The 19,377-nt window shown below is 52.5% G+C and overlaps 1 protein-coding gene across 5 annotated transcripts; it reads right to left on the bottom strand.

Annotated features, from left to right (window-relative positions):
• Positions 1 to 1,690: 1,690 nt before the first annotated feature.
• On the bottom strand, positions 1,691 to 18,725 carry ENKD1 (enkurin domain containing 1). Of its 5 annotated transcripts, XM_019488985.2 has the most exons (9): positions 16,127 to 18,236; positions 15,284 to 15,428; positions 11,388 to 11,491; positions 10,711 to 10,935; positions 9,867 to 10,039; positions 7,545 to 7,706; positions 6,685 to 6,854; positions 5,486 to 5,622; positions 1,691 to 5,026 (listed from the first exon to the last, which is right to left on the bottom strand). In XM_019488985.2, the coding sequence occupies exons 3-9, from the start codon at positions 11,470 to 11,472 to the stop codon at positions 4,866 to 4,868; spliced, it is 1,113 nt and encodes a 370-aa protein (XP_019344530.2). In that variant the 5' UTR covers positions 11,473 to 11,491; positions 15,284 to 15,428; positions 16,127 to 18,236; the 3' UTR covers positions 1,691 to 4,865. The 5 variants fall into 5 exon arrangements, with proteins under 5 accessions (XP_019344530.2, XP_059569620.1, XP_006275658.3 ...); XM_059713637.1 differs by lacking the exons at positions 15,284 to 15,428; positions 16,127 to 18,236 and adding an exon at positions 18,621 to 18,725; XM_006275596.4 differs by lacking the exon at positions 15,284 to 15,428.
• Between the last annotated feature and the right edge of the window lie 652 nt (positions 18,726 to 19,377).

Raw genomic sequence — 19,377 nt, 5'->3', positions numbered from 1 at the left:
AGTACTCAGCTCCCTGGTGAAAAAAGATCCTGCGCTATCTCTGAGTGTGCAAGAGGAGCACCTGATTTGGCTGGAGAGCGCCCAGGCTGGGCTCTGCGCCCCACATAAGACCCCACTGGTGAGGCAGGGATCTGTGTGGGGATTCTTGCTGCCTCGAGATGCGTCTGTCACAGGCAAGACAGATAGTACATTCCCTTCATCCTCACTGCATCCCTGCCACAGGCCTGTGCACGAACAGGTTTGATGCTGAGCATGCAGCAGTGCCATGGGCTGCTCTGCCTGGGTGCAGGCTGTTCTGGTGCAGTTTCTGCAGGCCCAACTCACACACTGAAACCTAGGTCAACACTGCACGCGCCTCATAGCCCACTTCAAGGCGCAGAGTATGTATGAAACCACCACCCCCTTGCACTCAGTGTTCCTAGGTAAGGGCAGGGAGGGCAATGGACTCAGGTGCTGCTGGGTGCCAGGGACTCAAGTCAAGCAAGGCCTGGGAGCCAAGGCCTTAGTCTGCCAGCTCTGGGACAGGCCTGTCACTGCTCTGTGCATGTGCAGTGCCCAGTACAACAGGGACTTTGATCCAGGGCACAGCTCCTTGAAAGCGATGGTCATACAGATAAGGGTTAGGATTGTCCTGGGCTTCACCTGCCTGAAGAGAAGGGGCAGGGGGCCTGTCTGTCTGTCCATCCTACCTTGGACTAATGGGGCAGAGCAGGAAGCAAACTCAACATGCCTTTCCTTGCACATGCACCAGGACAAGGCTGCTGTTCCAAGCGCACAGGGAAGCTGGCCGTGGCCTTCACAACCTGCCCCTGCAGCACTGGAAAAGCAGGCATCAATAGCCAGTGGGCTCTGAAAGCTGCCATCCTGTGCCCAGGGAGGGAAAATTGGAACCAAGTAACAGCACTAGCTGCTTTGACCTGGGCTGACAGCTCCTGCTCCATGGAGCCCCTGCTGTGAGCACGTGCCCCACCGGAGAGCAGGAGCTGCCTGTGCTGCCACACCCTGGCCTGGCCAAGCCCTAACTTCCTTCTGAAGGCTCCTGAAGGGCCAGGGAGCTGCTTAGCAAGGGAGGAGCAAGGGTTTTTGATTCATGAAACCTCCATTATCCCATAAACTCCTTGTGCACTGGTGCCACAGAGATGCTGAGCAAGGACCTGCAGTGACAGGGAGAGCTGTGCTTCTCCAGGTCAGGGTTGGGCTTAGTCACACACTCCATGGCCTTCCTATGAACCTGCCCCTGCAGGCACGACACAGATGCTGTGAACAGCAGACATCAATGGAGCTGGGGGGAGGTAGGTAGGTGTGCAGGGAATCAAAATTCAGCACAGCCCAGACCAGCCCCTGGGACATCTCCTACAAAGGCACCGTTGAGCTTGCATCCTGGTGCCTTGCCCCATCCAGCAAATGGTCCACAGAGCCCACTCGCATCCTAGCTATGTCCTTGGCATTTGGGGGGGTATGCTCACTACATGTGTCAGTGCTGCCCTCTACTGGGTGCAACAGGAGCTACCCAGGTCCCTGTCCTGCCTGCATTTCCCAGGAAGGTTGCAGCCAGCTGGTACCATCAATCCTGTTCTGCAACAACCAGTCCCGATAGCTAGAGAAACCAGCTCTGTACTGCACAGAGGCAGGGAATGGGCACCAGATACAGGCAGGCAAATTCCCCCACAGACGCCAGAAGCAAATCTGGTTAATCCAGGCTTGGTTTATCCCAGTAGCATGCAAGTCAGATCATTAACAATACTCAGGTGTCTGGTTATGAGGAGGAAGCAGCAACAGGCAAAGGCACTGACCCTTCCCAGCCACAGCTGGCTCTACTCTGCAGGAAAAGGGGTTGGGGGAATCTCAGGCCCTAGTGTAGCCATCTCCCTTCCCCTGTGAGTCTGGATTTTCAGAAGAGCGTTGAGGCACTTCTGGTCCTGAGAACTTGTAGGACTCCATTCTTGCTTGTCAACAATGGGTCTGCCAAGGGGCTCCCAGGACTAGAACAGCCAGGAGCCACACGGCGGCGGCAGCCCCTCAAAGTCAAGGATGATGTCTGTCAGGCTTCATGAGTCCTCAGGTGACTGAGGAGCCTGATTCCAGATGCACAGGTTCTTCAGTAATGGGGGCATGTTGTTGCACAGGGGAGTGGGATTCGCAGCCCCGGGTTGGTCTCCTTCTTCCTCCGCCACCACCGCTCTGCCTTGGTATCGAGTCGTTGGGCCTTGAAGTGGCACACACCTTGGTGGACCAAGTGGTGGCTCTATTACAGGACTTGCCTAACAGTAGGATGCATGGGCAGGACTGAAGAATCAACAGGAATCAGAAATCACCTGTTATTTTCATACATTCCTCTTCTCCCTAGTCATCACTGAAGCACAGATGGGCACTTAAGGCACTGGCCTGATCTAGGGTTTGATTTTGCTTTGTCACTCATAACTTTGACTTACCCCTGTCATAGGATCCTACCAACCCCTCCTGCAGGGCAGCCCATCCCTTTCCACAGGGAAACGCAGTGGAAGCCCAGGTCAAGCTCCACATCATGCCTACATCACATGCCACAGCTGTAAGTAGTGGCTACCAGCCCGGGGTGAGGCTGGGACACTGCAAGGTGGTAGCATCTTGTCCTTCCAGGTGGTGGCCTTTGCTGCTTATTATTGTGATGGAGTCAGTGCCCTGTGGGCAGCACTCAGAAGGGCCTCCATAGCTGTGCCAGCCCCAGTCAAAGGCCCTGATCCTAGAATCTAGTTGACCCTGCTGCTCACAGAGGGTTTTGATCAAGACAGCTAGGACTCCCAGCATAAAGGCAGGATAATGCTTATCATATTTCAAGAAGGCTTATGTGTACTGACAAATCCTGATGCAGAGTTGCAGCAAACTGGAGTCTAGCACAGCACAAGGCAGCTGCTAATCCCTGGTACTGTCACCCCTCTACCCCTTCTGTTGTTACCTACCAGCGTGCCCTAGCCATTGGCAAGGCCAGCAGGTACCAGCTGTGCTGAAATGCCCTGTGGGACTCTCAGTGCAGCCGGAAAGGCACGCCCATGCTAGCCTTAACCTAGCCAATACTAACGAAAACACAGCAGCTCAGACTTCAGCAGTGACTGCACGAGCCCACTGAAGCCATCCATGCTGAAGCCCATGCCCCTGCATCCTCACTACTAAGGCTACCCCAGCCAGCTAAATGAACAACAGCTGGGGGATGCTCACTTCTGCTTCAATCATACCTCTGATTGCACCTCCAAGATACCAAGTACCAGCTGCTTTTCACAGATCCCCAAGGACTTCCGAAACAGTGCATGCACCGGGAACAAAGCACAGGCACATTGTTGGAAGCATGTCTTGAGTTTCCCTTTGAGTAGGATTGAAACCTTTTGTTTTCCATGACCATGATCACACCAGGCCCAGCAGGGATTGACCTGTGCCAACATGGAACCACCCTTGGGCTCCCACACCCACATTCTTACTATGTAAAAGGCTGATCCCTTTCACAGTTCAGCTCCATCTATCTCAATGCAGGAGCTGGTCACAGGAACTGGTCTCCAACAAGAGGCAGGAGCCTTGGGTGTTTTCCAAAACTGGAAATATAGGCACAAGCATTGTGAATTCTCTCAAAATCCTACTTTTGGGGCCAAATCTCATTTTTATTCTGGCTTGGGGGCTGGATTTTCCACCTTCCCTTCCAATTAGTTGCCTCAATCACATAGTGGGATTCTGAAATTGAGGTGCAGACAAATTTGAACATTTCCTATTCTCACAAAAAAAATAAATAAATAAATGCCAATATTTTCTGGAAGAAAAATTTAAAAGAAAAAATAGCTTTCCCCTCTGGTTCCTTACAGCTTTGGCACTGAACCACCTCAAGAACCCTCCCCACAGCCAGGCTCCACATGCCTGTGCACTGCTGTCTCCAACTACCTTCTCACCAGTATCCTGTATCTTCAAAAACTTTTTATTTAAAAAAAACAACCCACTTTCCAAGCCCTCAACACTTCACACTCCCACCACCATCCCTAGGCCAGCCCACAGCCAGATCCCTTCCCCCTTGCCAGGCTAGAGGGGACAGGAGCTCACCCCTGTTCATTCCTGCCCCTTTGCTGCCAGGCATGCTCAGCAGGTATGACAAACACAGCTCTAAGTTTGCCTCATATAAGGGACTGGACATTAGCTGCATTAAGGAACAGCCCTTTGGCAAAGGGCTGCAGGGGCCAGAGGTGTCAGTCCACAGGCAAGATGCATTGGTCCTTGCTTTCCCTGGACTCCTGTCAGATCCTGGGGGCAGAGAAGGGCAGAAGCCAGCACTTGGGCATAGCAAGGCCATTATACCATCAGTGATAGAGGTAAGATCCTGCAGGATTAGGCTCAGGCACTGGGAGAGACTTTCAAAAACTGGTCTCCTACTTTAAAAGGCCCTTCATCTCCCTATCTTCCTGCTGCTCTCACCTTACCTCAGGAGAAAGGCAGATGGGTCGGGGTGTGCTACGCTCCAAGCAGCATAGGAGCAGCTGCTCCTGACACTGTCCAGATGTCATTGATCCAAGTGAAGGAGATGGGTCACAGGGAGTGTGGGCAAGGGCAGCTCTCAGGGGAGAATGGGGACAGCTGCTTTCCAAGGCAGATGAGCCAGTCTTCTGTGCCAAACAGGCCTAGAGACTGCCGTGGAAATGACTGTCACTAGTTCCATTTTCAAGACTCCAATGGTGCTAGTACCTGCATGGGCCCAGCTTCCCAAGCCAGTCTTGCTCTCCCCAGGACAGGGCCTGGTTGCAGAATGAGAAACCACATAGAAGAAACTGCTGCTGCAGCAAATGAAACCGTGGACTGAGTTTGGTTTCCCTTCCCCTCCCCCTGCAAGTGGAGTGACTGCAAGTCCCCTTCCCTGCTCACGAGTCCAACTTGATGAAGACCTTGGGTCGGGAGAAGATTTTGAGGGCCTCTTCGATCTGTGACAACTTCTTCTCCAGCTCTGATCGCCTCCTCTGGACACCAAGGGTGTCAGCCCGCACTGGCAGCATCACCAAGTCCTTGGTCAGCTGTGCCTGAGCTGTGGGGGAAGGGAACACATAAGAGGGGACATAGAGAGTCTCTTCTACCTTAACACTAATGGCTTGCTTTAATTATGAAGGACCTGGGGTGAGAGCAATGGTGAACAAGGCATTATCTACACAGGGGCAAGCCTGATCCAGCAGCATCCTGGGCTCACACAAAGTCCGCTGTAACCAGGAGTGACAGCACATCAGAGCAGGGAGAGGCTAGGCCCTCATTAAGAGGGACAGCAGCCCTGACCTATTACTCCAGAAAGTTCTTACTCTGGAAGATCAGAGCTCAAGAGAGCAACTTGGCAAGATAAGGGTTAAAGGGGAAGGAGATGGGAGTCCAACCCTAGAGAAGCCAACTCTCAAGTGACAAGCACAAAAATGGCCCTGTGTTGCCAGCCGTGCCTCTGCATAAAGGCACCAAAGGCCATCCCTAAGGCTGAACTGGTATTTCTCTTCCCCCTTACTCTGCTTCAGGTTCCCAAGGGTCTCCAGCCGCTGGCTCTCTGGCATCATGGTGTGGCCAGGAGGCAGGTCAGGGTCTGGCAGGTTTCGCAGCCGTTCCTCCGTCTCTCTGCGCCACAGATCCTTCCTCTGCAGCAGGCTGCCAGGGTCAAACAAGAGCAAAGGTCAGCACATGCAGCTCAAGGAGAAATCCAGACAGTACAATAGACATACAATGGGCAGGAGAGAACACCCTGGCCAGAGAGAGCAGGACAGGGCCAGGTGGGCTCATAGGGACAGTCCCAGCCACAGACATTCCCAGCAGTACTTCATTTGCACTTCATTTTCCCCAACGACAAGTGCCCGGCAGCTCTGGAGATTAATATTCTCCCCTCACAGATGTGTGCAGATTCCTACCTACCAGCAATCAGCACTGCCCTGGCCAAGGAAGGGACTGCTCTGGGCCAATCTCCCCTGTACAACCAGACCTTAGCTTCTGGGCTAAAAGCACCAATGAATGTGCACCAAGGCCATGGCAACTTCTGTGATAACTAGGACCTAAACTGAGGCAGCCCCCACAATGGACACCAAGCAGAGAATGGATATCAAGGGCCTGGGCTAGATCCGAACCAGGACTTGGGAGGCAAAAGGCACTGCAGGCTATGCCCAACTCTCCCAACTCCCAACCCCAAGCCATCCAGCTCTTGCACACACTTGAGGCACAAATGATTTTAAAGAAAAACTGCCAGAGCCACTGAGAGGAAAGGAGGCAGTAAAAGCATGGGAGTAGCTCTGCTCAGCCCAAGCAGTTCACCACTTGAGAACTGCCTCTGGGAACCTCTAAATGCTTAAAGGAGCAAACAATGCCTCAGCTCCCAAGTTATTTCAGTCCTACTCTCAAGTGACTTACATGCTTCAGAGCCTAGCCATGAGTCAACAGAACTCAACTCCTAAGTCCGTGGTACCACTTGGAATTTGTGTTTAAGTACTTGCAAGCCAACAGGAACTACCAATAATCTGCCCCTCTGAAAGTCAGGCCTTTAGCCCAGAAGCTATGATGTGTGGCGCAATCAGGCCACAGGACAGGCCATATCCCACAGCAGGGAAGCAGTCATTTCTTTAGGGCAGGCCAGTTACTGCTTTATACCTTCTGGGTGCAGTGCCAGAGGAGCTGGGCTTATTTGTGACAGAGGCTCTAGTGGACAGGCAGACATGTACGTACTAGCGGGGGACATGGCCCTTCTGCTTGCTGTTATACTCCTCCTGCTCCCGCCGCTTCTGCTCCAGCACCTCAGTCAATGACTGCAGAGAGCGAGAGCGCCGCATCTGAGCCCGCTTGGCATTCTGGGCATTGTGGCTGACAAAGTCGATGCTTGTGCCTTCCACCTGGATCTAAAAGGAATGGGGGTGGAGGGAGCATGAAGCAGCAGGGAACAGGCAGACAGATGCCCAGAGACACTAATCCCAGGCCCTGGCAAGGTGTTTCACCTTGGAAATTGAGGTACTTTCAGGGCTTGCAAATTCTGTAGCACCTAGAGAAGCAGTGACATGAGAACCCCACAAGAGCCAGCTCCAGAGAGGAAAGGATTGTAATTGAAGGACTGCAACCTTCAACCCCATTAGTGTTAACACTGATTAACTCTACCAACTACTCAGCTCTCTGAAGACAGGACATCTTCATACAGCATAAGCACCACTGCCCGTCCTTTTCATTCTAAGTTCTTAATATGCAATACACTGGTAAATCTGTGAGGTCTCTGACAAAGCCCAAGAAAGACACCCCTAAGAGCTCTGAGACAGGAAACATGAGGTCTAAAAAGAAAACTTTGGGGCTTCTTTATCCCTCAAGGAGAGAAGAGCCACATGGTGGGTGGTAGGAAACCCTTGAGTTCAGTTTCCCTGTCACCTGCCAGATCCTACCTGCCCTTCTGAGTCAGCAGGCAATCTAAACAGAACTCTCTGTTTTGACAGATCATTAACTCAATGTCTTGAGGGCAGAATCCAGGTACAGTGAGGAGCAGAAGTAACTCCTGAGTCCAGAGGAACGTGAAATCAGATAAGTCAGCCCCCACCATGCCCTACCTGGGTGTCCATGCTCTGTGCTCCTGGAGCCTCAGTGCCCATCACAGCTCTCGTTTTGGAAGGGCTTGGGGAAAGCGACCGGCGTGGTTGGATTCCTGAGCCACAGCGGGAATATGCCCTCAGGAATTTTTGAGACTCTGGGTTGGGAGGGGGAGAGTTCTCCTGAGAATGGCAAAATTAGGGGGAAAGAGTGAATGGAAAACCACTCAGTGCAGCCACTGAGAGCCTAGAATCAGCCAGGAGTTCCCAGCAGACAAATGACAGTGATTTTTGCTGCTGCTACACATGTCAAGAGAAGACCCCCGACAGGGGCTACAGTCAGCAGAGACTGGCCCAGATCTTGCTCAATGGAGCACTGATGTAAATCTGGATTAGACCACTGAATTCCACAGAGCAACACTCAAGTCAGGAACAAACTAGCAGGCAGCTAGGACAGTGCAACTGTCCAGGCCCTCCAGCCAGGCCTACATCTCAAGCTGTAACCTGCTGGGGGAGGGGATTAAAAGGACTGTTAAAAAGGCACAAGGAATCTAGGAGATGCAGGATTTCCTGCACTACAAGGTGTCAGTAACACAGTCACACTAGTGGGCCCTTTGACCTTTTAACCCATAAGGATGAGTGACACAGCATGCAAAGTACAAAAGCAGAACCTTTGCTCAATGCATCAAGTGGCCACTGAGCAAATCACTCTGGAAAGCTGGCTGGATGCAGCTTGTTAAAATGCAAGAGCTCTTGTGACTAGAGAGAACCTCAAAGAAGTACATACTTCTGGGCAACAGAAGGGCCAGCACTGGAGTAGGTGTTTGCCAGGTGGTAATGATGCTATTACTCTTGTCATGTAACACCACTGAAGTCCCTGCCATCTGCATCCCACCAGGAGTTGCTGCAACAGCAGTATCTGATTCTGTCCCAACAGACGTAGTTCAGGAAAATGATGGGACCCTCCTTTTCCCTAGTTTTGTGTAGTGACTAGAATGGGGTGGGCAAAATACAGCCCACCAGGCCATTCAATCCAGGCCACAGGACCCCTAAAAATTTTAGAAAATATTTATCTGCTCCTGTTTGTTTGTCAAAGATGACAGGAGACAAGGGCAGTAGGACCCAGGGGGAGTCAGCAGCAGGAGGTAGAAGCCCAGACCTGCCCACCCCCAGCCGTTTCACCTGCCTTCTTGCCCCCCCACTGCTCCAGCACCATATGGCTCCCCACTGAATTCCTGACCAACAGCATGGGGCTGCGCTGGTGGGTGTGTGTGTTCATAGGATTAGTCCCACACCCAACCATACACATGCACCCACACTCCCCCCGCACTGCTATACATGCAGATTCCCACACCCACACCCCTTCACACACCCTAGCCACCCTCCCCCCATGCACAGGCCCCCCACAAACCCCATACCCACCCATACCCCACATATCTGCACATATCCACGCTTCCTCACCCCATACCAGCACCCCCACACCTAGCCACCCCCCCACAGACAAACCCACACTCTCCGCTACACCCTACAAACCTATACCCACCCCCTCCCCCACAACATATAAGAGTAAGACTTCATTTTAAGCTATTATATAAAACCACCTCTATGTGCGCTACAGAAACGCATGTAAACCAGGACAAAATATTCTTTGAAATCACATTAACGAGTGTTTTAGCTGTTCACTCTTTAGAATATAATTTGGTATTTTTCTGGTTCTGAGATGGCAAAACCCCCTGCTGAAAGGATTACTTCTGGAGGCAAGGGGAGGAACTTCTGGGGGCAAAGATCAGGGGTTAGGGTGCAGGACTTCCAGTCCCAAGATGGTGACCAGGGGGCAGGACACCTGTCAAGGGGCGGGGCTATCCATGCGGCCCTCGGCAGCTTGCCAAAAATTGGTAAGCGGCCCTCCACCCGAAATAACTACCCGCCCCTGGACTGGACTCCCTTACTGTCACAATGGGGCTTTCCTTTACATGCCAGGCTGGTGCGTTCAGGAATCTCCATTCTCCTTGTCTAAGTCAGGTTCTCCTGTCCATGACATGGCTCTGCTCTCAGACCTGAGGCTGGAAAAAAATCACTGTCCCTTGCGCAGGAAGCGGGATGCTGGAGCACTGACTGCTCTACGATTCCTGGCCTCAAAGGTGAAGTTCAAAACTTCACCTTTGAGGCCAGGAATCGTAGAGCAGTCAGTGCTCCAGCACTGAAAAGGTGAAGTTTGCAGGGTTCTCCCTGCAAACAGATGCCTTCCACTGCTCTGCACAGCATCTACATAACATACTGACTGGTCCATACCCTCCCAAGGCAAAGGGATATCATAGGCTAGAGACTGCAGCAGGCAGGTACCTGTATCTTGGCCTTCACCTTGGACCCCACATTCTCGTACTTCTGAGACTTCCATAAGGCTTTCACAGGCTGAGGTCGGCTGTGCTCCCTGGCCAACTCTTTCTCTTTGCATTTCTTCTGGATCTCCCGTATCCGCCTCACATTCTCCTTCTCATAGTTCTTGGACTCCTTTCCTGCACATCAAGGGGAGACACAGCTTCTGCCCTCGTAATGTACAGCAAACCTGAGATGTCACCAACAGATGCAGAACCCAGGACCTTCAGCATCAGAGATGGGGGTCTCTACTACCCAAGTCACTAACAGCAACTTCTTCCCTCTTAACTTCCCTGTGTGCCAGGCACATAGTAGAATCATATTTTGTATGGATACCCCATGTGGCTGGTACTTGCAGCTGCACAAACAAGCACAGGAGGATGTGCCCCTACACAGTACTAGTAACAAAAGAATTGTCCTCTCTCAGGAAAACATGGGATTGGTTATAATCCTCACTGCCCTGGTTGGGATTGTGCCAGACCAAGCGACACACCATCTGCCTGTTCTGGTCTCCATTGTCAGATAATCTTGAGGGCTGGCTGCATCAGTGCTCCAGGTCAGTGTCAGACAGCATGCACCACCCTAACACCAATACCACCTCATAGCAAAGGGAAAAGGTACCATTTGCTCCTATTCTAGGGACAAAGGGAGCAATAAGCCTTTCACACACTGGGGGTGGTAGTGGCTGGCATGCTTGCCCTGCACAGACTTAGGAACCTGAGTCCATGTGTCCATGCTGGCCATGGGCTTACCTCTCCCAGCCTCTACAGATTTTACATACGGTCAACTACAACTGCTCAATCATACTTACTTTTGGGGGGTGATTCCTTGTCAAGGAAGATCCCCTCCAGCTGCAGCAGCACCCCAACTGTCCCCTTCTGCCCCTTTGCCAGGATGTCCTCACCACTGGGGCGGATGCGTGGGGCAGGCTGAGCAGGGCGTGCGCTGTAGCAGGTGGGGTATAAGCTGGGATCTGAGGCCAGGGGACCAGACACAAAGTCCAGCTTCAGAGCATTCCCTTCCAACCTCCCTCGAGCTATGAAAGACAACAACAAAATCAAGATACGCAAGGAGCAATGCCACCTCCCTCATGTTTGGGGAAGCTAGAAACATTCAAGCAATTGCTGCCTCCTCCACCCACTTTCCAGTCACCACTGGAGTCCCCTTCTACTCAGCACATCAATCTGCTCAGCATCCAGCCCTTCCCATCAGAGGCCCTTGCAGAGCACATCAAAACTGTTCCCCACCCTGTGGAGCTGAGTCTTCATGAAACTCCCTGCCCTGGGGGCTCACACAGTAGTGACTGGGTGCAGCCACAAAGGAGAGCATGAGGCTGTTAAAAAGCCACTGACCTGACCCCTGAGGTGGCTCTAATGTCTACAGTATAACGCAAGGCTAGAGGAGGGTGATCTGTTAAAGTACAAAATGCCCTATGACTATGTAGTATGTCTGATCCCTGCTCTGCAGTGCCTCCACCCTGGGACTTACCTGACAGGGGGCATTTGTAATAGTCCCGTAAAAGTGTGGGGTCAGGAGGGATTGGACCAGTGATCCTGGAAGGCCCTTCACACATCTTGGCTTTGGCTCTGCTGCTGCAATAGACAAACCCAAATCATTAGGAACAGAATCCGCTTGGGCACAGGAGGTCCTTTCCATCCATAGTTATTTAAAATCCTTCTGCACTTCTACCTTTCACTGAAGAAATCACACCTGGAATTGGGGGATTGAAATACAACTGTCACATAAACAGCCCCAAGTGGAAGCCCCCCCTGTGCACTGACTGACCAGAACCTGCCCAAAGCTGACTAAAGTGCCCATGCTTGTTGCTGCATGTCCCCTACCCAAAGCCTCTTTGCTGGCTCTGTCTGCTCTAGAAGGAAGGCTGAGAACAAGCGGTTCTGCTTTGAAGAGTGACATCAAGAATAGCCTTACCCAGAGATCCACCTTACCCAAAGATCCATGCTGCAGTCATTGACATGAGCACAGGCTGAGACCCACCCCCAATGCTTGTGTCAGCCACCTCTAGCAGCTATAAGGAGTCTCCTTTCAGCCATGGCTCATGCCACTGCCCAGGCCTTGAGCTCATCTGCCCCTAGAGCTATTCAGGAACAGCTCCATGTGAGAATACTAAGAGCATCCACTCTCAAAGCTGCTCCTGAGAAGTTACCACACTCCACAAGTAAACACAGCCTTGTACCACATTGGTCTCTAAATGCAGACAAGTCCTTATGCTGACAGCACTGGTGTCCCTGCAGCACCCTGGGAAGGTTCCACCATAGCCAAATCCTCCACTACTCCTGCCAACCTTCTGGGCTGGACCAATTCTCCACCACTAGGACTGCCCAGGAATAGCTCAGAGCCAGCACCTTCTTTCATGGAATGCAGCACTACAAGGAAAGAGCCCAGCAGGGCCCTCAAAGGACTGGGCAAGGCGGGCCAGTTAAGAAAATATGTTGTTAATGTCTAAATTAGGCAGATCTGATGCAGAGCAAGTGTAAACCCATAATGCCATATATACAGCCCCCTCCTCAAAGCAGCCCCTCATTTTGGACCCTGCCTTGCCCTTAGACTGCTTCGGCAACATCCCCATTCCCCAAGGAGACCCCAGAACGACCCCAGATCCCCAACACGAGTCCATCAAAAGTCCATGCCATAAGGGAGCCAGGCAGTATCTTCAGCCCTGACTGAGCTCAGACCTCTGCCCTGATCAACTGGCTAGGGAATCTGTTTGCTCTTTCACTGCAACTCAGCCCTCCCTCAGAAAATAAAGATCAAGAAATGCTGAGAAGAATCAACATCTTGTGACACTAGCAAGAGCTGCAGGTGCTCAGTTGGCATCCCCTTTGGCATCAGTTCCTACCCATGAGCAGGATCCCTGACCACCAAAGGTGACTTTATACTAGCACCTCCAGCTAGATCCCCAGCAGACAGGAAGCAGGGCAATCTCAATGTACTCTAGGGACAGACTGGATCCCCAGCTCAAATTACAAGCCAATGTATTATTGATCTGGAGGAAGGGATAAAATAGCCTGTGATGACATCAGCTAATCCGCCTTAGCCTCCCTTGTCACAGCCATGCAGGTACAGCTCCAAAATTAGTTCCATTAGTGGAGGGCTAAGTATTTAGTCCCCAGGGCTAATTGCACAGGCCATAAAACAGTAGTGACAGTCACGTGCTGAATAAGAGCTTGTCAGCCAACTGAGCAATTCCAGAAGAGTGGCTCCTAAATGATCCCCAGGTGGGCACTGGGAGGCGTTGTCTGCACTCGCCTGCCTCTGCTGGTAGAGCTGCCCAGCACGTGACACCACACAGCTTCACTGCAGCAGCTGCTGTTCATGCTCTACTGGCACAGAGTGGAGAAAAACCAGCTGTCAAAGGGGGAGCAGCTGGGCATATCCTCACACTCCTTTGGCAGTTGCTAGAAGGCAAAAGCCTTGCTCTGCTTGGCAGAGCTGATGTCATTCTGCGGGCAGAAGGAGGGTTCATTTTGCCCTGGAGGAGCTGTGGGGAAGAATATACTCAGAGCTTTGTCAGCCAAGCTCTGCAGCATGGACAAGGCCCTCACATGCTTTAGCTCTGGCTTACCTGAACCCACTTTCACAGCAGACCCAACAGAAAAGCCCAAACAAGCCATGCTCTGGAACTGTAACTTCATATGCTACCTTCATCCAAACTGGCTTCCAATGGCAGAAGAGTCCAAAGAATGCCTCTACCCCTTGGGGTGCGAAACAGGGATGTCTGCAGCAAAACTTGCATGAGGGTATTAAAGGGGAAGGTAACGCAAGGTGTGGGGAGTGGGGTGCTTTCTTTCACACTCTTCAGTAGCTGTCTTTCCTGCTATGACAGCTCCAAGCCTCCTGCCCAGAATATCCTATACACACCTTGACCTGCCACTTACATTGCTTGAGGATTTGGGTCCATTTCTACATGGCTCCTCTGAGGAGGAGGGGGCCTTATCCCAAGTCACGATCTTGCCTCCTTAGACCTCAGAAATGCTACAAAACATTGCTATGGGATCTGTCTTTGTATCAGCTCAATCCTATTAAACCCAGGTGTTGTCACACACCCCTGCTGCATTCGTACATACCAAAGGATCAGGCTGGGGTTTCCATGCTGCTGCACATCCCCAGTTCTTGGACAGCCCAACTGAGAAGTGCCTATCTGTCACCATACTGGAGCATAAAATGTGAGACAAACTCCTGACCAGCCCCAAATACACCTGCATACTCCCTTATGGCATGGACTTTTGATGGACTCGTGTTGGGGATCTGCAAGTGAGAGACTATTTAGCGCCTCCGTGCACTCAAGGTTTCAGGATGCAAAGCTGCTTCCACACTAAACCCTGCTGACAGAGGGGCTGAACACAAAATGGTGGGTTTGGCCCCGAATTAACCCAGTGCTGGCAAATTGGATCAGCTGGGGAAGCAGAGCTTTTGGTGCACAACTCTAGTGCTGCACCCTCAGCCCAAGCATGCTTCCTTTCTTCCCTGCTGAGCACATGCTCTCCAACTCTGAAAGACAGGCAGCCCAAGTTACTCTATTGGCAACTGAGTTATTTCAGCACTCTGCTTTCAAGCCATTTAGACCTTGCCAGCTAGGCTCAATTTAAAAGCATCTTCTTGAAAACGTTGGGTTCCTCCTGGCCCCTCACTTCCCCCACTTTGGAACCAGGGTTCGACTCCCAGCCAATGCAGTAGGACTGGGAATCAGGACACACAGGTTCATTGCTGCTCTATGACCTTGGGCGAATTGATGCCTCTCCATGTGCCCGAGTCCCCATCAGTAAAATGTGATATTGCTATTTATCTGTTTTTCCAAGGTGACTGAAGACCCACATATACTATGTGAGCACAAAGGAGTCTTATTTTTCTGCAGTTAGGGCCCAGATTCGCCCAAGCAAACACCACTGCATGCAAGAGAGCTTTGTTGGGTGCATTCTCACAGGGCAGGCAAAATCTAGGCCTATGGTATTTGTCCTCTCAATGCAAGGTCACAGCTTTGAACTATTCAGGTTCTCCCCAAAGATAGCTGAGTGTGCAGAGGCAAAGCCAGTCTCTCACCAGTACCAGCTAAACCCTGAAGAAACCAACCACGCTGATTGAGAAAAATTTGTCACAGAGATTAATCCAAAAGAACAATGAGCAGCAATATATTTAAAGCCTATTCTGAGACATAATGCAGTGAGATTTAGAAGCCGAGTTTGCCTCGAGGTGATTGCTGTAATTCAATTGAAGTGTTGTGATAAAGGAAACAGGGCCTCCAGAGTGAACTAGTAAAAGCCCCTTTCAGATCCTTTCCCTTTATATTCTCTCTTGATAGAACTGAATTAGATGGAAAGCTTATTACAACAGAGCAATAGTGGGAAAACACAGTGGCAACCAACCATGCTGTGCAATAGCCCTCCAAAAAATGCAAGACGACTTCCCTTGCTTGAAGAAGACGGCAGCTGGCAGATCAGGGAGAAAGCAGCAAGAGAGTGCCTCTTCCAGCTGCTGATACCCACAGGAAGATGCACCTCTTTCAACGATCTGGGGCAAGAGCACTGTACATCAGAGTTATGCTCCCATTTTTGCGAAAGGTTGAAATGCTTCCAATTTCAATGCCAGCAGGAGCAACCCCACCCCATCAGAAAGCAGGTCTGGGTGAGCTTAATCTGAAGGAATCTGGGCCACTGCATGAAAAAGCACTTAGCAGGAGGAAGGGCAATGCAATGGCAGAATATTTCCCCTACTGATGGCTGCTTTGCCTGCCCCTTCGGTATCCAAGTTACACCTGATGAGTAACGTATTGTGTTGTTCAAGCCCCCAAGGAACGCACCTTAATGTGTACATTCCCCTTGGCCCACACTGCAGATAGGAACAGGATAGACTGACACTCTCCATGGGTCCCAAAGCAAATGAGAAGCTCCTGGTAGCCACAGAGACTGCAAACCATATTCTGTTCCCAGAGGGTCTCCTCTGCCTTGCCCTCAAACATCAGCCTTCAAGGCCTGTTTACTCTCCTGCCTCTCTGCTGACAGAGGGGCCAATTAACACCAGTTATGCTGGTGACTTGTGTGTTCAGGTCTTTTCCCTATACACTGGGCTGGCCTTCACACACAAACTGTTAGGAGCAAAGGTAGCTCATATGCTCTTTCCAAGAGGCAGAATACCCTTCAGCAATAGCCCAGAACACAAGGCAAATGGGACTTTCATCTGGGATACCAGGCAGGGACCAAGACCGATACCTGTTTAAAGAGAGGGTGAGGATGTAGGTGTGACCTTCCTAACGCTCCAAGGACAAGGGAGTTGTGTTCCTGGGCCAGAACAGGCAGGACAGCACAGCACAGGCTTGGCCACAGCATAGCAAGCAGCCTCCCTCTGCTCTGCCCCAAGGATCCTTCCCATGCAGAGATTGTGGGACCCAGCATACAGCTCTCCACTAGATCAGATGCTACAGATTCCAACATATGCTTTGTCTTCATCTGTCCACTGGCCGCATCTCAAACAGAAATGAGGGGAGGGGTTGGCTTTTTGTGGGTTCCCATTGCAGCTCCCCACTGAGGACCAAAGATAGCATTTCTCAGGGCCCTTTTATCTCACAGACAAGGAAAGGAAGGAAGCAGCCAGAGGATTCAACCTCTGGAGCATCGTTCACAGCCTAAATGACTAGCACTTGTCCCATGCAGCTCAGACAAGCTGGACATTACACAGGTGTGATTATCTCCACTCCAGACATTCAGGGTGCAAGAAACGTACATCTACTGAAGTCCTGAAAGGCTAAAACCCTGCCACTGGAGAGATCAGCCAGATGCCCTACACCAGGGTCATCAAACACGGCCCATGGGCCGGATCTGGCCCATGGAGCCACAAAAGATTCAGCCTGCGAGTCTCCAATTAACCCTGCATGCAGCACATGGAGCCAGTCCAGTGTGAGGGGTAGATCCAACACTGCAGGCACTGTTTGCAGCACAGGGGGTCAGTTCAGGGCATGAGTTGTATAAGGTATCCTTGCTGGGCCAACCCTGTGCACTAGCTTTGGGACCAGTCTGGATCAGGTTGTGCTGGAGCCAGCAGGACAGGCTATTCAGCAGGGTACCACATGCAGCTCAAGCCCTGTGCTAGCCCCCAGTGCAAGAAGCAGCACCCATGGCACTGGGTCTAGCCCATACACCATATGCCAGCCCCACTCCAAAGACTGTGTTACCTCTGGTGAGCCAGATAGACAGCACCAGAGGTACTGCTTGCCACACAGAGCTGGTATGGGGCATGTACTGCACACAGCCCTGCACACAGATAGCCTGGAGCCCAATCCTGATTAGCCTCAGAGCCAGAGTTCAGGGCCAGTCCACTGGGATGCAGCTTTATACCGTGAGCCAGTCCCCAAGGCAACAGGCAGCACCCACAGTGCCTGATCCAGCCCATGTACAGCCTCCAGCAGCATAACCCCTGGAGCAAGACTAACTGACACTAACTACAATACAAGGGCTGCTCCAGCACAAGGAATGTGCTGCATGTGACACCCCACCAGACCAGTCCTGCCCACTGGCCCCATACTGCTAGATCTAGCACATAGACCAGCCCAGGCCCAACTGGGCAGGTTAAGTGTAATTAGGTTGCAATCTGTCCCTGAGACTGAACTCTTAGCCAAGTACCAGCACTGCCACAATGCCCCTGAGGTGTTCCAGCAAACTGCATTAGAAACATTTAGTTGCTTCAGCTAACCTCTGAGGCTTCCTCTACAAGGCTCAGAGTTCATGAACACCCCAACAGGCCCACAGCTGCACTGGCCAGCTAAAACCAGGAGGAACCAGCTATACATTTTCACGTGACCATTTGATGCAAGTGAAAACCGAGCAAACGTTCATACTTGCCCTCTCCCAGCACCGGGCGCTAATGGATTCCTAAGGTACAACTGCTCACTGGTACAGGATCTCTACCCACCAGTATCCACCACCTTTCCAAAACACCCAGAAGCTGGGGATCTAACCACTCCTGCCCATAAAGATCCTATTTCATCCTCTGAAGGTCAGATGCTAGCCCCAGCTCTAGTCACAGTCTCTGCTGTTCCAGGCTCTCTGCCGGGCTGTGCCCTGTGCAATTTCACTTCCTGCCCTCAACTGGTGCTGTCAAATAGCTGCCCTAAACTGCCCCATTTCAGCATTATACTCCCTGCTGCTGTCTGTGCAGTGCTTTGAGGTGCTGGCAGAGGACAGATGCTGTAAAAACCGAAGCTGTCTCCACTCTGTTGTGCTGCTCCCCTGGCTGCAGCACCTACAGGAGTCACGGCACGCTTCTGAATGCCAGGAGGGAGCCAGGGAGAGGCAGCCGCAAGCGCAGCCAGGGCGGCTCCCCCGGCCTTTCTCCTTTAATTACTGTATAACACGCTGCTCAACTCAGCCTCCGCTCCCGCCGCCTTTGCCGCCGCCCGCCCCGCCCCGCCCCGCCCCACCGGGGAGGCCGCTGAAGCCGGCTGGTTCCGCCCACCCCGTCCCGCTGCCCCAAAGCAGTCGGTGCTCAGCGCCCCCGACCCCCGCCCCTGGGCCCCGCCGGCGGAGCCGAGGGGCGCGGGGAGCACGGCCCGGCCCGGCCCGGCCCACCGAGGACGGGGCCTGACGCAACCCCAACAGGCGGGCGGGCCTGGCCTGGCCTGGCCTAGCCTGACGCGACCCCCCGGCTCGCCGCCGCCGCCGCCACCCCCACAGCAGGACGCGCCCGGGGCCGGGAGAGCCGCGCACGCACCTGCCGAGAGCGGGCGGACAAGGCGGAGCAGCCCCACGCAGCCCTCACCAGGCAACCGGCCCTTCCGGCGCCGCGGGGGCTGCTGGGAGATGGAGTCCGGCCGGGCTCCACCGCCGCGCATGCGCAGCTAGGCCCGTGGGGGGCTCGACCCCAGCTCGCGGCCCCTACAGTTCCCCCCGCCCCGCCCGGGGGCCTGGCGGCGCGGCGCGGTGCGGCGCGGCTCTGTTCAGGCAGCGCCGAGGGGTCGAGCGGCCTCAGGGCCTTTATCAGCTCCTCGGGTCCTGCTGATATCTCCCTTCCGCACGTGTTAGTTAGTGCCCCCCTCTCTCCTCTTCAAAGGTCTCGAGGTTCTTCTGTTGAAATGCTTCTTTCTCCTGTGCCGCGATGGCAGCCCGTCCCACCTGTCCCAGCTTTGCAGCCTCTGCTTGGGCTTTAGCTCTGGCCACAAAGCAGAAGTGGGGCATAGACACGACTGCCCCGACCTACCGAGACACTGTTGTCGAGAGGCCCAAGGTGCTAGCTTTTAACAACTCTTGAGTAAATGAGACGTACAGTCAGTGTGACAACAACCAAACTAACAGCGCAGCATCTTTGCCCTCATGTCTAGTTTGTTGTCTTTTTATTAACATAATACATAACCGAGCAAACTAATGGACATTCCAATAGTGATATTTGTTCTTGCTTCCGTTTTAAACTGAATACTACAGTGCCAACCCACGGCACTAGCTTCTTGTTAACCAGAGAAAAATGTGTGCTG

Source organism: Alligator mississippiensis, chromosome 10 (genome assembly GCF_030867095.1).
Source record: "Alligator mississippiensis isolate rAllMis1 chromosome 10, rAllMis1, whole genome shotgun sequence".
NCBI lineage: Eukaryota > Metazoa > Chordata > Crocodylia > Alligatoridae > Alligator > Alligator mississippiensis.
This window is presented reverse-complemented; position numbering and strand designations above follow the sequence as displayed.